This window comes from Ammospiza nelsoni, chromosome 8, assembly GCF_027579445.1.
Source record: "Ammospiza nelsoni isolate bAmmNel1 chromosome 8, bAmmNel1.pri, whole genome shotgun sequence".
Taxonomy (NCBI): Eukaryota; Metazoa; Chordata; class Aves; order Passeriformes; family Passerellidae; genus Ammospiza; species Ammospiza nelsoni.
The window spans coordinates 10251622-10269728 of NC_080640.1; the positions used below are offsets into that span (position 1 = coordinate 10251622).

The following is an 18107-nucleotide window of genomic DNA, read 5'->3' on the forward strand; positions in this document are numbered from 1 at the left end:
TAAATCTTATTAAGACAGGATACTGCTGTCAGAAACAGTATGACTAAAAAATTATTTGCTTTACAAAAGCTAATCCTACACTCAAAACCTTACAGGACTACAGCACCAGCAACGTGCTCTCACCAGGTTGTCCAGCATCCTCATGAGTGCTTCAAATTCTTGCTCCCCAACTTTCCATTTTTGTTGTGAAGCCATATTAACTCCACCTCCTCCCATTGCTGCCACGGCGTGTGTGGAAGGCTTGAACTTCTGCAGATCCAGTAGTAGGAGATTGTCTATCCCACCTGCTCCAGCCAATGCATGAACCTGGACACATCAATGAGTGTATTTGTGAAAAAACTTTTGTATTCTCTGCTTTTTTGAATTTGCAGCAAGAAGTTGCTTAAATACATGCTGTGGTTACTTCTCAGGCTGTTTTTCTACTGTCCAAAAATTGCATTAAAATACACAGCAAGTGACTGCTACAGAAAACATTATATCATCTGCTATTAATTGCACTTTAAAAGGGGTAGACTGAAACACTTGCTTTCAGAGTACCTTACAAACATCTTTCTGCATCACAAGATTAAAAATTTTTCATTTTTCTCACTGTTTCAAAATGAAAGAGTGTCTGAACTCAAAATGAATGGTAGGGCAAGGAAGGAGAGGAATGGGAATCTGCCATTTGCACATCCAAATGCCTTTTAGGGAGGACAGGATCACTGGGGAATAAGAACAAAGTGATGAAGTTTCTGGGGACGAGCCTAAAACTTATGAAAGGTGAGAACACTTTCAGTGGTCTCTCTTCACATATAATAGGTAATATCAGGATACCTAACCAGCTAAAGTTAGACAGAATGGAAACACTGAATTTGTGATTCAAGTTATTTTTAAATATGCCACCCACTAGCATTGCTCTAAAGACCTTCTTTTAATTTGGTTTCACAAGTCTGAGATCACAGAAGAAGCTTCTTTTCTTGTAACAACATTCAGCCTCAGTAAAGGAGCTGGATCTTAAGTCCCACTTCCCCATGCAGTGAGTACCAGCAAATCTATCATCTGACAGATTCCCTGCATGAGGCTCACTCTGCACAGCATGGAACAAAACCTTCTGTACCCTTTGGAGTGTAACACCACTGAGACTGTGTCAGTGTTCCTAGAGTGAGTATTTGTGCCATTCCCTCGGTGATTCCCTGATCACTCCAGTCTCTCTTTGACCAGGTATACAGGATTACTGTATATATTCCACAACTCCAAAACTGTGTGATGGAAGAGGAATTCCCATCTGGGGTACAATCTGTAACTCTGCAGCATAAGTGTTTGAAATGAAACACAGATAAATTCTCACTCACCTGTGTTTCACAGGCCAGTTGCACATTGAAAATATAGTGGAATGCTTCTTCCAGTGTCTCTCCTAGTGTTACCACACCATGGTTTCTCAAAACTAATACCTAGTAAATGAAGACACTAATGTTAAATGGTAGAAAGTGGAGCAGGACATGAAAATTGTTTAGGGAGAGCACAAATGAAGTTGAATACCTTGCAACTGGGTCCAAGAACTTTTTGAAGCTGAATTCTCTCTTCCTGTTCATCAAGAGATCCCTGGTAGTTGTAATAAGCAACATCACCCAGAATCAGAGCCTCTTGGGATATGGGAAGGATGCCACACTTCATAGAAGAAACCTGTTTCATGAAAATGAAATGCTGGTAACTAGGGAAAAATGGAACTTTTAAAACTCACATCTCAACCACCCAAGCCTTTGCAGGGTGTACTTTGTTAGAAAAGAGACAAACTCCATAGGGAGAGCTTAGAAACAATCCCTCCACCAGTCTAATTTGCAATAGGATGACAGAGATGCTGTCACCAAGTCTAGGCACATATTTATTGGAGGAAATTTTTGTGAATTTTATTCATGCTTAATTCTCATCTTACTTAATGGTTTATCCTTCTTTCTCACATTTATTACTTCAAAAAGCTAGTATAAAAGAAATTATTCATTCCTTTATAATTTGTCTGTAGCCAAGAAATGTGTATATATGTATATACATATATACATTTCAAGATAAAATAGTAAGAATTTAGTTATTTCAAACCAATTCTTTCAGGCCTGCTTATATTTTTAGCATTATTATCCAGACAATTTAAAGTTTATGTTAACTATAACATTTAAATACTGAGGTAAATCCAAACTGAGTGTAACAACTAATCAAACCACTTAAAAATGGAGCTGCATAATGCAAATGAAGATGATTTATACAGCACATTATATTATCTAGGATGCTATAAATGAAGCCTATGTAAACTATTTGCTTTACAACCTCCTCAACCTCAGTATAATAATCTCTGAGCATCAATTTATTCTGATGCCATTCCACTGTGGTGGCCTAGCCCTCTCTCATGCTTTTATGAGAGAGGGCTGGGCAGAGTTGATATTAAAACCAAAATGAAACTACTGTGAGGAGAAATATGCCCTAAGTTCACAAGGCAAAGGTGTTTTCTGTCATTCTGTGGCCAAGGAAGACTTACAGCAGCTGTGGCAGGGGTGTGGATGTGTATGACACATCTGACGTCGGGGCGGGTGGAGTAGATGGCCACGTGCGGACTGAAGCCCACACTGTCAATACTGAGAGCTGTGCTTCCCTGGTCCACGACATCTCCTAGGATGTTCACCTTGACCTGAAAAAGGTAAACAGACAAATGACACTCAGAAAGGTTGTGGCAACTTCAGTTATCTAGAAAATAGCCTTCCTTTCTTATTTAGCACCAAATTTCCCCACACACACTCAAGGCTCAGAGCACAAAAAGTAGGAGAGCAGCCATGAATGTGTGTGTCAATAAACCACCCTGCTCTACTTGCCCTTGACAGCTGCTGGAAGCTCAGACATGGAAGAAGTAAGGATCAGACCCTGATACAACATATATTCTACTCCAGCCTAGCTGACCTTTCCTTGTTTCTGACTTTCAAAAATGCATTCCATTAACATTTCCTACATTTTAAATATGAAGATAACTCAGAGCCTGAGAAATTTCCAGTAAGAATATTCAGTGCACAAGGATTCATTGGAACATTAAAATAGTAATTCCTGGATCAACAAAAATCTACAGGGTCATGTGTCACGGTATTTTGGTTCTCTATTTGCTGTAATAGTATCAACCTCATTTTGGTATATCCCTTTCACCTTGAGTCAGTCTCTTTACAGATATGCACTGACATGAAGAGCATATGGCAGGTTCTACACCAAAAGATGTGTGATTTAGCAGCTACCACTGCCTAAATACCAGCCTGTAACTTCACCCAGCTCATTTACTGGGCCTGGGGAAGATATTTGACTTTATCAGCTCACTTCCAAAGGTAAGAGGTGATTCTGATAACACTACTCCTACAGAGTCATTTCACATGTGTTGCCACACTCCCAGGTTATAAAAGGCTACACTGAGGTGTAGCTGAGTTTCATCAGACAGGAACACAAAACTTTGCTGCTCCACATGGAAGCTGGAGACAAAGAAACAGAAAGTAAAACTAAACCCAAGAAGAAATACTGGCAACAAAGGCTGCTATTATCTATGCAGTTAATCAGCTTTTCATCTGGTGGGTAAATATTAAAAAACCCCAAACAACAGCATAATTACAGAAGTCCATTTAAGCAGCCACAAAAGTATTTTAGAAAACAGGATGAGCCTTGTTGGTTATTACAGCAGGTGAATCACATACCAAATTAGAAGCTGAAGCTTCAGAAAAAGACAGCCCTCTTGGAATAATTAGAATGTGGTCATGTTCTTTGCTTACTCTTACCTGCAAAGGAGACAGGAAATGGATTACTGATCTAATTTACATTATTCAGAGGGAAAAATAATTTGAATGAATAGGTGAGATTCTAAGTAAGTTTTTTTTCTCTGAAATACTTACTGTGATATAGGTATTTGGCAAATGTGCCCACCCAAACAAGTCAGCCAATCTGTACAAACTGGCTAACTTGCAACGAGTGAGTTTTTCTCCCTTAACAAATGAGGAGGTGTCTACCCCAGGTAGGTCATTGATGGGTGTAATCATTCCATGGCCTGAAAAACAGACAAAAACAGATGATGGCCAGTTGGACAATTAAATGTATTTCCAGCTATGCCATGATCTTCCAGATGCAGTGTATTTAAATGGCTAGCAAAGCAGTACCAGCATTTATGAGACTGGATAAAGGTTTTCCTGAGCTGTCTCCTGAATCAATATCCTACACAGGACTGGTACTGGGCTCTAAGACATTTGTCACTAATGAAGTATTTTTATACTTCTTTACTACTTTAAACTTTGAGGTTTGTTTTTGTTACAGGAGCAGATTCCTTGTAGACTTCTAACACTAGCAAAACTAATTTGAAGAGATATCTCAAGTCTTAGCACTTCAATTCAGCCCTAATGAAGAAATTAGGATTAGTGCAAGAGTTCTCAAACCCTTAGACAGAAGGTATCACCTCTTAACAGAGAAATCATCAACATCAATTTCTGTCTTTGACTTGTGACTACACAAACATACCCCTCTCCCCTTCACAAATGCACAACAGCCTTCTGAAAGCTCACAACCTTTGTTCAGAGGGAAAGTTAAGATCAAAAGAGCTAAAAGTCATTTTGGTTTTCAGGAAAAGAAGTGTGCACTTTGAGATCTGTCCCCATTGTCCCTGGCAAACACAGCAGAGACAACAGTGGGACTCAGAGTCTCAGTAACCAACCAGAGACGTGAACACGAGGCTATTTGGGCTCTCTGTTCTCTTCCACTCGTTTTGTTAAATAAACCCTGAAGTACCATTTTGGGACCAAATCTCCAAAGATGATGAATGCTGACAGCTGCCACTGTACTTCAGGCTTGTAAGCTCCCATATGATGTCCACCCACAGAACTTAAATTGACTTGAATGTCTCAGTGCTTCATGACTTGGAAAGAACTTGGGTGTTAACTGCGAGATCCCAGTGACATCTTTACAAGTAGAGCGCAGACTAGGAGCTGTTCTTAACTGTGGGAGCTGTTTATCTGATAATTCAGTTTGCCAGGGGATTCTCCCCACCTCAGAGTTCTTGGGATTTTTTTAGCAACAATCTATATGCAAGAGTAGAAAAATAAAGAAACTAAATGGTAATGTATTTCACATCTCAGTTTATATTCATGTTGAACTCCTAACAGAAACAGAGCACAACATTTTGTTCCCTATGTCAGTTCAACTTTTATTAACAAATTATAGAATAACTGAGTTTGAGGATTCCAAACATTTTGGATATCATTATACAAGTCAAAGAATTTGAGAGAATGAAGCCTAAAAAGGCAAGTTAAGGCCACCATCTGTACTACTTCACAGCTGAAGCAAGCTCTGACAGAATTTTTATTCAAGGAAAGAGGAGATTCCAGCACTCCTAAGCCCTGGTAACAATTTAAAAAAAAAAAAAAAAAAAAAAAAAAAAAAAAAGCAGTTTATGTATAATTCACTTACTGAGTGAAGATGAGGAAAAACCTGTAAAAGTGCTCCCTGTAATGTACTCAGCAATCTGCTGTAATGCAAGCAGTCCAGTGGGGTTATTGCCCTTCTTCATCTGTTCTTGAATAAGGCATTCCAGATCTTCTCTAAAAGCCTGTAGAAACATTTGAAAAACATCAAGGAAACCCAGCCTTGATAACCTTATTTCTATTATAGGTGGGGCTGCTAGTTTTGCCTCTTATTAATGTTACATGAAACTTCCCCACAGAATTTGTTTTTAGCTGTTTTAACTTTGCCAGACTTAATCATCTGACCTAAACTTTGCATGCTAGGTACTGGCAATTTGTGGGGCAGAAAGGAGGAGTTTGGTCACAGAGGATTTACTATTTCCCAGTACACAACAAGATAAAATGTATTTTTTTTTAATTATTGAACTCATTTTTATCAGTAATTATTGTCCATATTTTGGAAGAGATACTTGAAATTCGATCAGGATGTGTTGCTTTCTGTGCTGAATATTTTTTTATAATATAATCCCTCTGAAAACCCATTCAAATTTGATAAAGTTATAAACAACTGGAAAACTGGAGCTTATCCACGCTCAAGTAATATCACAGACATGCAAAAACTAGAAGGAATGCTATCTCCTCTCTATTTTTCCGTCCCCAAAGGGAAAAACCCTTCCTTCTTTTTCTGAATAAAGTGATTGCAAGCCCAAGAGATAAACTCTTGCAGAATATATAATGAAAAAGTTTTCATAGTATTATTAAATTTAATATACTATGCACTGTGGACAAAGCCTGTTCTTTTGAGATGATAAACAGATTATTCCCTATCTACAACAAACCCCTGTCCTAGGACCACTACAGTCCTGACGTTCCTAGACTCAATAAATTCTGTTCCTTCAAACTTACAGGTTACATTTTCTAGCCCTCTCATTACTTCTTGGCAGCATCATGCAGCTTTTCCCCAACCTTGCAGTACCCAAAGCTGCACATAACACGAGCTGAGGTGGATTGTGAACACTCCTGGTTCCTTCCAAAAAGACATTTGGTGTCTTTACCACGCAGCTGGCTCCCATTATAACTCCAGACTATTCCCTGTAAGTAATTGCTCCTTTCAGTTTGCCTTCCTTGGCAGAGCACTCGCTCTCAATTAAAGACAGAAAACAGTTCTGTATGACAAATGTAATTTCTTCACTGAATTTTAATTCAGTCCTTCAAAACACCCACTCTGCTGGGCAAAATCCACCAATCCCTGGTGTCTGTTCACCAACAGGTTTTGATTTGTAGGAGAGAGTGCTACTGAACCCCACAAAGACATGCTCAAGACTCTGCTTGATACAGCCTCCTCAGCTGCACAGTTGAATCTCCAGGACTCCTAATTACCAACTTTTCAGATATCCATGCTCTCCTTAGAATAATTAGTCAGGATCATGTTTGTACCTGAGACTTGCTAGATTTTCCAAAGTAAAGCCTCTAAAAATTCCCCCTGACTGGCTCTGAATGGATCTGCTGCACAGATCTCTCAGTGCAGTCCAGAATATTCACGTGGCACCCCCCCAACAGCTGAAGAACCTCTCACCAGCCTGAAGATGAACAAGCAAAGTCAGATTTTTCTCTTTTGTGGCTGCTGTTGGTATGGTCTATGCAGCAGGAGAAAGGAGCAGATGAGGAAAAGTAAAGGAAAAACTACAGAACTGAGAGAGGAAAAAAACCTAACTGGGGGAGAGAAGTGGAGGACAGGGAGCAATGGCCATAAACTGAAATGTGCAAAACTCCAGCTCAACATGAGGAAGAACTTTAGATCAAGGGTAGCAGAGAACTGGACTAGGCTGCCCAGTTTTCTGCATTATATTAAATTATTCCTCCTTCACTCCAACAAGGACTAATAAAAAGATCTGCAAAAACATTAATAGTAAACTCTTATTAGTCATATTCAGATTTCTGGAGTTTTTTTTTAACCTGTACAATTAATGTTACTTCCATAGCAGAAAAAAAGGTAATGTAATATATTTTGGGAAATTTTTGAAAGAAATTTTTTTAAGTTATTGCATATTGTATTTTTAATTCTTCTGCTTTTTGGTCATGCTATTTTCCTTCTTCTGAGCTTAACACCTTAATGCTAGCAGTAGTATGCTACACATTTGCTGAGACTACTACAAATGAGGATTTAGTGTTGTATCAACAGCTCTGTTAAACCAAGCAAGCAGTTTCCCTTAAAAACTTAAAGTTTTAGAAATAAGAGAAGATAGGTAAGAGGCAGGAAAGTAGCAAATATGGAGATTTGGGATGAGTTGTAAAGCAGGTGAGAAAATGGATGAAGTGCACAAAGTCAGGTATGCAATTTATCCACAGGCCAGTGCATAATGATGTTTGCTAGCAGCCTTCAGCCTGCCACATGGGTATCTATGAATATTCCACTACATTTCATCCACTGCTACAGACTTCTGAAACTTGGAACTGTATATCCTTATGTAACACATGTGCTAACACAACCTTCCTCCATTTCTGATTATCCCAGTGGGCTCCTATGAAGGGCACCACCTTCTTGTGGTCAACAATTTACCTTTAATAAGAGCCATTAAATGAATGATATTTATTGGATATTTATTTCACTGTACAAGACTGATTTCTGTAAAACCACCAGCTTGCAGGGCTCTGATTCTGGGATCTGACCAGAGCAGCAGGAGCCTGCATCTAAAAACCTAACTAGAGCCTGGAGACCAAATTGTTTGGTTTTGCTTTAATTCATGAGATTGTAATATATTTATATATGTGTGGCATTACACTGCCCACAAGTGATCAAGCAAAAGTCATACAAGTCATACTGGAGAGAGATGTTTTCAAAAAGATGACAAACATGCTGCTCTGGCACAAAGCAGATATTTTTCAAGCAGAAAGGTAATTTCAGATGTAGTATTTGACAAGAGAAAGCTGACCAAGGAAAAACTGTAGTGTCAGATGAATGAAAAATTATGTTATTCAGCTGTATGCTCAGCATTGCTCAATCAAGAGAAAGTTTCAGGGATTTAGTAGGCTTTTTGGGTACGTGTGCATTGGTTTGTTTGTTTGTTTGAAACCATGACAACTTTAGACATGAGACACTAAGAGCAGTGACTTTCTGCAGTGGGGTACAAACCCCAAAGTGAGCAGCACAGCACTTCTTGGCTGCCCTTGGTCCTGCCAGCACAGCTGGACTCAACACCTGCCTGTGCCTGCACACAGCAAGGGTGCAGCCAGGCTAACCCACCCCTCACAGCTGGGAATCATTTCCTGTTTGCACAAACATCCTTCTGTCTTCAGGGACCTCACCTGCCCAGCCAAGCACCTGGGTCCCCCCTGTTTGTGCTGAAGCAGCACTTCAAGCATCAGCCTGAAGGTGGATAGGAAATATCCCATGGTGTGAGAACTGGGCCCCTGACAGCTGCTGGGAAGGAGGAACAGTGACATTTCAGACAAGGCGCACAACCACGAGGATGCTGAGTGGGGCTTTTACTTTAGTCACCCAAGAGAGTAGCCTGACCTTGGCAGAGTGCAGGCTGCTGCTCTGCTTCCATCTCACCCACCTTCTGAGTGCCACTCCACCAGCTTGCTCTGAGACATGAATTTCCCCACCACTCACCAGTAAAAATGAACAGGGCAGCTCAGCCTGTTCCTAAAACTGCTTCCAGAATTCCACTCTTTCCAAAACTGTAATCAGCTTTTTTACACCAGCTTAGACAGCCTTACATGGTACTGTACAGCCTGCAGAACAGACACAGCTTTTCTTGATGGAGTCATTAGTAGGATGATTAGGTCAAGGTCTTTCTAATATCATAAAATTACTTCTCCAGAACTATTTGCAATCATCTTCCAAATACACATCATAGGTTCAGGCAGTTTAGATGGAAAAATCTCTCAACTTAGATCGGCTGAAAGTCAAGAGTGAAGTTAACAAGCTCAGTTCTGACTCATTTACTTCCATTTTCTTTCAGAAGTACAGTCTAACTGTGAGGTGACAGTGTAAATTTGGGCTTTTAAGAATCAAAGCAACATTTGCATGTACCAGTTGACAACTAGTATTTTTCAGGAAGAACTAGAATAATTAACTTGCTAGAATAACTTATTTTACATGGATTCACACATACATAGTGCAGAATAATGATGTTATGAAAAAGCTTTGTATTAGTCTCTTCATCTTGCTAGGCAGCTCTCTAAGGATGTTAAGAAGTACAAAGGCTTGTAAGTATTTTGACTACCTATGCTGTTTCTTTTTTGTTGACCACTGATTTTGTTGACCACATGTATCCACCCAAAAGAAGTAGAAATAAAATAAACAAATAATAATGGTATACAAGTCATCTACAAATACTCCACACCACTGCAAACCTTTAAGAGGGGAAAGCACGTGCTCACATTAGGACTAATAACAGTAATGACTAATCAGTTTCACATCATTCTACAGGAAAGTAGCTAAAAAATACATGTGAGGTCTCTACCTTTAACAGCAGCACTGCCGTTAGACTTAAAACTGCCAAATGAACCAAAAACTCATTCAACTATTTTCGCTTTTGCCGATTTTGATCAGAGTTTCTAATATCTTAAATCCATTTTTAAAAAGGGCATAATTCAACTTATCTAAACATACCCACACAGAGTCTCTAAGCCAAATCTCCACCACTGAAGAAAAGTTTCAAAACTTAACTGGTATTTTGTCCTCGAGAGTGAAGAGATGTTAATTTTGGTTCCTGTGCTGTAAACACGGCTGCATGTGAGAGGAAGACCTTCAATGAAACAGCCAGCACAGCTCCTTAGAGGCTCTTTCAAGACTGAAGTTTAGATACAAACAGCCAGAGCCCTCAGTGGAAAAGGGTGGAGCTGGCCACAAAAAAACCGCCAGGGAGCGAAGGCTGGCGGGGAGAAGATAAGAGTCACAAAAAGTGTTTGTCAATGCTGTGAAAGAGAACAAGGGGGATGGGGCTTCTGGGTTAAGACAAAAAGAAGCAGCCTCAGTCATAAATATGGGGAATTAGCTGAAGTTATAGTAATCTCTTTGCTTGCACTGAAGGGTGAGGGTACCTGGGCTGGATTTAGTGACTGGGCTGACAGCAAGGCGCTCCCCACACAGAGCTCAGCCTGTGCCAGTTTTTCCAGCTCCTCTAACCTGGTGCACACTGGCTTTCCTCCATGAGCTGCAGCAGAGTGTTCACTCCTATGATAAGCAGCCTAGAGATACCCCATGATTACAGCCAAACCTGAAGCACTCAACTCCTCTGCCAAGCCCATCCCCACCAACCCAGAGGCAGCCACTCACACAACTGCTGCTCTGCATGGGGGTCTGGTCCCTCCCTCGTGTTCTCTCGTGGAGCAAAGCCATACCATACATCCTGCCAAATGGAATGTAAATGAAATGTAATGAATGTAACTGGAATGTACAATGAAATGTAAAATGCTAGACAAAATCAAATTTCAGCTTGTTAGGGGTCTCACTCATTTCTGGGCATAATTAAGTGGGATTTTCAGTAAGTGCAGGACTTGGAAGGGTGGGAGCACACATGGTGAGGATGCACTAGGAGGGATGGCAGAGCTCTTGCAGGGTGTTCTGGATGCAGCCAAGGAGAAAAGTCACCAGTCATGGCTTTCCAAGGTTTTCCAGGTATTGTTCATCTGGTGGCATTTATATCTAATGACAAAAAAATACAGGTCAAACTAAGTGGAAAGGAGCAATATGGAAATAGAGTGGAGTGAAGGGAACCCAGTTTGATAGAAAGAAGGGAAATTCTCACAACCTGCAGTTGTGGTGGAGGACTTTGGTGTGAATTTACAGTGCTCACCACAGCTACAGAAATGAATGATAGAATGATAGCTGGGCATGGGGATTTCTTGGGTCCCCACAGAGATCCAGTGCATGGCCTTGATTTGAGACAATGTTACCCTGACCACAAACTCCCTCTCAGTTAAAATGTTGTCACAGTGCACAGGGGATCTTTAAGGGACATTTTGTAGTATGTCTTCAATGACATATCAACTGAGCTCTCGCCTCTGGGTGAACAAAATGCTGCACAGGTTGTATGATGAAAGCATGCAACTAAATAAGCTATTGGCATGGGAGGAGAGTCATGACTTCCCAGCAGGATATTGGGAAGATGTCAGAGAAGACAAAAGCCAGAGCAGGGAGCTGCAGGTGAGAGGACTGCCCAGTGAGGAGGTCCTCAGGTGATGCAAAAGGTTGTGTGTTCTTTGTGGCCAATGGGTGAGGCTTCTGAAGGATGTGAAAGGCTTTTGAACTTCTGAGAAAAGAGCAGTAAAAGCCAAAACATATGAGGAACTGAAAGGACTTTTATATTTTTAAGAAAATAAACTGCCCCAAAAGGGAGTGGTATTGCAAAAATACTGGATGTTCACTCGATACAAACTAAAGTAAGCTAAACAACAGCAATAGCTGGGGGAAAAAAATAAACTAAATCATCCTTCATCTCTGTCCTGATGGTTTGAAAATAACATATCCAGGAAAAAAATTCAAGTGTGGGTGAGATTGCTTGTTTTTGAGGAGAAAAATCTGCCTGCATACTGCATGCTAAGGCAGACCTCTGAATAGAAGAGTTGCTAAGCTGTATAGTTATCTCCCCATGTTTTTTTTGGGCAAGACCGGCAAGTGTGGGAGGCAGGGGGGTGTGCATGTGCAAGGCAGGAAGGGAGGCACAGCACAGAAGTACATTCTTAACCTCAGTACAACCCCCCCAAATTTTTCAGTCTGGATAGTTTCACCTGAGCCTTCCTGCAATGGCAGTACCAAGCCAGAGTGGCCCTGAATTCCCTGCAGAGTCACAGTGGGTTGGTAGACACTCTCTAAATCCAGCACTAAATTAAAGTAAAGCCTGATGGGATCCTGCCAACACAGAGCTCAACTTTAGAAAAAAAAATTCCCAAGCTCCAAATAGCTATGTTTTATATGTAAAAATAGCCAGTGCACATCCAATGGGTCTCAAGAAGCCACACAAAACTTCACCGGTAAATTAAAAACATAAACTGCACATTTAAATTTTAGTAACTGGGCATTTTTATGTTTACATAAAACAGCTGTTCCACTCATTGCTCCAGACACAACTTCTTCTTCCATTAGTAAAAATAATGAACAAATATATATATATATATATATTAAAAAAAACATGTATCTCATATATAAGGACATCTTTTGTACAGGAATGCATCCTCTCCTATTTCCACCCTCACCTGTAGCTTTCCTTTCAATACATCAATATAAAGGGATGGAAGGTACTCCTCAGTGCAGCCTAAGCCCTGATCCTAATTTCCCATTGGGTTACACACATTGTCCTGCTAGCTGAAGCCTGTAGAAGCTTTTCTGCTGGGTGGACAGTTGTTTCACATGGTGTCACTGTGCTGGAAGCAGTGTGACACTGCTGCCTGCCTGCAGAAACATCCAACACCTTCCCTGCTTCACCATGGCTGTGGGGATCTTCTCCCCATTTTTATGTTCACTCAGCTCCTCAGTGCTGAACTGGCTGCTCAGTTTTCATAAACATCATATTTGCACAACCACTGCCCTTTTTTTTAAAAAGTGCTTTAAGAGTTTCTGGTTGCTATGGTGACAGCATCAGAGAAATGCTAGAAGGAAATAAAGGCCAGAAGGACTTGTGTACCATAAGTGAAGTAAGGAGTTTGATGGTACAGCAAATATATTTTTGTTCTGTGAAAAACACAGTAACTCTGTGTAACAAGCAACATATGACTGTTTAGCATACAGACAAAACTGTTTTTAATTGCAGAGTTAAGTTGGAAAATATAAAATAAATCCCAAAACAACCATCCTATCTTTTCAGATTTTGGGTATATTATAGGGCAATTATCTTGAACCCAATAAGCAATAAAACTAGCCCACTGTATAAATGCAGTACCTTTCTTTAAAAATAACAACATGCTACCTGAATCCTCTGAAACTGAAGATGTTACTAAATAAACCTAAATGGCTTTATGCTAAGATTGGCCAGCAGTACTTCTGGATGCTATCAGGCTGCTCAGGGCCAGCTGATTTTAATTTCTTTCCACCTTTCTAACAGCCACAGAAGAGCAAACATGTTCAGTTTATCAGATTCTACAGGGGCTACATGCAGCATTAGGCAAACACATCTGAGAACTCACTGATAATGTCAGGACATTCTCCATGGGCAATGGTCAGAAAACAGCTATGATTTGTTTAAGGTTTAATATGAACAGACTCCAAGACATTAGCAAACATCAGAGGTAATGGAAATAGCTTTTCAGTAGCTTTTAAATTATTTAATTTAGGAAAGGGAAATTGCACATCAGAGAGGAATAGTCAGATGGCACACTAGTATGGGCACCAAACAGTACATCAGAGAGATGCAGCAGCTTGATGTCTGAAGGTGTCTGGTCAGGCCTGTAGCCCTTACAACAACATGCACTGAGTAATATAGACTGTGGTTCCTGAAATATACTCTCTAATTTATTGTATTTCTAAAGGATTTAGACTTTCCCACTTGAAAGAAATAAAAAAAAACCTTGTTAATAAAACTAGATTAAATTAGTACCGAAGCTTCCTACTATGTGACAGTGATTAATCCTTTAGTTTTGCACCTCTGCTCACAGAAAGTGCATCTTAAGAGCTCACCTCAATATATCACCACCACAACATGCTTGTGTACTTTTAAGACAGCTGCTGTCCTTGCTACATACACTTCACATTTACTAATACTTGCCAGAAGAGGAGTCATTGACTATTTCTTTGATCTGAATGCATTTATCAAGGCTTGGTGAAGACATGCATTTATAGATGTAAGGCTGGGTGAAGATTCACCAGCAAAGCAAGCTCTTCCTTAAACTGCATCTCATAATTTCTTTTCTTCTCAACACCTGACAACTATATCTCATAATTTCTCCTCTTCTAAACACCTTACAATTATATTCTCTCTGTCAAGTGGAGTAATCCAGAAAAGCAACAAAGTTCCATGAAAATATCTAACACAATGTAATTCTGCAGCTATAGAACAAAAACACTATGGACAATGCTCATCAATTCAATCCTGAACCTGTGTTACACAGACTGGTAACAGGAACAATACTTTCTGGCCATTGTGTGATAAACTTTAAATTCAAGAAAACAAGGTAAATGTTTTCAGTCCTGAGTCCCAGGGACAGTATGGCACACAGCAGCTGGAGCCTGGAGCCTGGCACACTGCACCTTCCACCCCAAATAAATGCTGAAATTCCCTTGATGGACATTTACTCACAGATACTGTATAAAAATGCTTTCATTTCCTTGCGTGAGAAATCACTGCAGAGTTCCTCTAAATTTTCTGTATCAGGAAAAGGGAGGATAAAAGGAGATACTTGAGGGGAAGTGGGAGCTCAGACAACTTCTCTTCATGCCTGATCCCACACTCAGCTCCCACGTTCCCATTTCTCTCTAAGCCAAGCAGGCAGCAGGCCCCTGGTTTATTTGGACAACTGTTCCCTTACACAACAAAAACTTGCAACTTATTGGCAGCTCTGAACAGTCACTTTCCAAAAAGTGCTGGGCTCAACTTCTCTTGCAGCAGGACACTGACAGCAGCCCAGCAGCTCTCTGTCCCACAACCTTCTGTTAAAACAGCAGCCTAAACTCAGGGGTTCACACACCTCTTCACACCCCTTCCTAAAAATCTGGATGCTGACATTGCATCTACTATAAAAAAACACTACAGAGGCTGCAGCAAAGGGACTTCAATTACATCTGGCAGACTTGGCAAAAGATGCCACAAAACGTTAATGAAATAGTTACACTCATCAGATTCAATACTGTCATCAAAAGGACCAAAAAACCACCATCACATACAAAACTAAATGATCTCTCCAACTTATTTTTATCTGTTAGGCTAAAGATTTAGTCTTTCTGTGAGTCCTGGCTACTCATAATGTGAGTATTTTAACAGGAATGACTCTGATCACATTTTATAGTTGAGTATTTAACATAAAATGGTCATAATTAAAACATTATGCAGTACCTCCTTAGAGTATTTTCCTTATAAAAGAGCCTGGCTGCAAACCCAAGCTTGCACAAATTGACTTGAAAAATAATAAATTCCTTAGTCAACAGGTTCACGTTATACTCAAAGCAACACACAGATCCAAGAGACGCTCCAGGACAACACTTTAGCAAACAATCCTGTTATTCATGGATGACTATAATAGGGTGATTACTAACAGCTTTTTGCAATCTCTTTACATATGGAAAAGCTTCAAAAAAAATTACAGAAGCACCCCAATTTACAGAAGAACTTAAGACAGAAGGATCTGTAAAGCTGCTTAGCCCCTTTCCAGTCCCATTATCCTCAATACTCACATTACACATGGATACCCCTAAAGGATCATTCCACAGGCCTTACTCACTCCCTATGGCTTCAAAATACTCAAAGCAACAGCATTGCTTTCCAATGTATTCATCAGGTTAAACTCAAAGAATACAGGTATTAAAATATAAATTAAAAGTACTGCAAATGTGGTTCAATAGATTGAATACTTTTATATGTAGTCTACACAAGTACTGAACTTACACAACCAGTAGATGAGCACTAACGTGGCTAAGTAGGGGTATGATCACCCTCAAGGACATAAAAAGAACATAGTCTAGCTTTTAAATAAACTCAACCCAATTATAAATGTTAATTAAAGCATTCCTGATGCAAATGATAGGTTAATATTCAAACCCAGAAAGCAGAACACCACGTAATGCCCTAATTTGTTCCTATTTGACCAGTGACTCCTTCACTCTCTTCCCCGTCCCTAAGTTTTAATTAGGAACCCTGCAGCCAGCCACATCTTTCTGTAACAATGTAATGAACCAATTCTTGCAATGCAATGCAAGAATATAAAAGTATCAGGAGAAAAAAACAACACTATAAAGGCTGCTTGCCCACAGACAAAACACCACACCAACAAAATGCCGGATAATCTATTTAGCAACTTTTCTTAGAAGATGGTCCAGAGATACTCCATCTAGCTGTGACACAAACTTCTTTTTTTACAACACCCTTTCCATTTTACTCCCCATTAGTGGCACTCACAGGGCTCTGCAGTATCTGGGTGACCCTCTTCCTCTGCTCCATCATATTGAAGTCCTGTCTGAGGTCGGGGGACATGTTCCTCTCCCGGATGTACTCGGGGTCATTCTCATTGATGCGATCAAAGTACCGCTCCTTGTGAGGCATCGTGGCAGGGGGAGGAGTGGTGATCACCTGGCTGGCATCAGCACTCATGCTTCAACACTGTGCAGGGAGGGCTTCCCCTGAAACAAAAGGAAAGCAGGGAAAAATGTTAGTTCAAAGGAGGCCAGTGCATGGAACTTCCAAGTCTGGACACAACTAATGTCCCTTTGCGTCTCTGCAGATCATCTAAAATGAAAGGAGAACAAGTGAGTAACTATCACAATGAGAAAATTTAGGAAAGAGTCTAGAAAAATGATTAAAAACCATTAGTAAGTTCTCTGATAGTGCACAATCATCTTTATTTGAAGTAAAATAAAAACCAAAAAGCATACAGTTAGGAGTGACATTTGAAATGACCATTGTACATTTTATGACAAACTTCCCTCTGTAATTTCACACTACACTCACCACCTCCCAAGGTTTTTATACAGCTCTCCTTCCAGAGCTGTTCAAGTAAACACCCAGAAGAGAAGGCCTGTTTAATATCTGCCCAGAGCTCATCTCCCAGCTTGAATGAAGAAATTCCTCAATTACAGCACTTTCAAAGCATCTCATAACCACAGCTTAAAGATAATGCTTCAGGACTCAAGGACCACCAGGGAATTTCCACTGAGCTCCAGCTGGTGCCTGGTCTTTCACAAAGCACTTGGAGACATTGAGGGAACTGCAGAGGTTGTATGTTGGCTTACACAGCACTGAGGCCACATCCACAGCAAACAGCTGAGCTTTAGCTTATCTCCTTTTGTGTGCAATTGTATGCAAAGATTCTCACTGAAGCTCATTACATTAGGAAAAGAAAAAAAAAACACCAATAAAAACACTTTCATGTCTTGGTAGAAAGCTTAAAAATCTCATTAAGAAACCTGATAAGCATTTTTAAACACAAACAAAACTGGATCAAAAGGAAAGAAGTAGACACCTGAATTTTCATACAAAGAATCAGGCTCAAAAGCACACTCAGGAACACCATTCCTCAAAAGCTACTGAAGAGGGACACTTTCTCAGGTTTGAGGAACAAAGAGAAGCAGGATTTGAAGGACAAGATAAGTTTATTATGAAAATACATTTTAACATGCAAATATCTACAGTCAATAATACATTTAATATAAAAATATTTGCATGAAAAAAATATTTGGTATGCAAATTCACATCTTCAGAGGAAAAAAGCTCAAGTCAAGCAGTGTTCAACAGTGTGGTTTGACATTCTGGTATCAGTGGATCAAAGTGTCCTTGCTCTGTGGCACAGTTCACCCACCCTCGTTTGTGGCACTGCAATTACCATTTGGGACATTCTGTGAACAGTGAGCCAACGTGAAGCATCCAGACTGCCTCCACTGTAATCTCACATATTTCCCAGGTGGAAATCCCAGCTTCAGCAGCCCAAGCCCTCCTCCTGCCTGCAGCAAGTCCTTTCAGTCCTTGTAACACCCTCTGCTGCTCAGCCACACCATGATGACTGAGGATGTAAACT

General features: G+C 40.2%; 1 protein-coding gene across 3 annotated transcripts in view; it reads right to left on the minus strand.

Annotated features, from left to right (window-relative positions):
• ADD3 (adducin 3) overlaps positions 1–18107 on the minus strand; it is a 91978-nt gene that overhangs the window by 7821 nt on the left and 66050 nt on the right. For all 3 annotated transcript variants that reach the window (XM_059477629.1, XM_059477627.1, XM_059477628.1), the window contains 8 exons: positions 16496–16716; positions 5449–5587; positions 3888–4039; positions 3693–3773; positions 2507–2656; positions 1519–1662; positions 1332–1430; positions 124–306 (listed from right to left, as the gene is read on the minus strand). In XM_059477629.1, coding sequence (XP_059333612.1) covers positions 124–306; positions 1332–1430; positions 1519–1662; positions 2507–2656; positions 3693–3773; positions 3888–4039; positions 5449–5587; positions 16496–16687 — 1140 coding nt within the window. In that variant the 5' untranslated portion in view covers positions 16688–16716. The remainder of the gene's footprint in view (positions 1–123; positions 307–1331; positions 1431–1518; positions 1663–2506; positions 2657–3692; positions 3774–3887; positions 4040–5448; positions 5588–16495; positions 16717–18107) is intronic.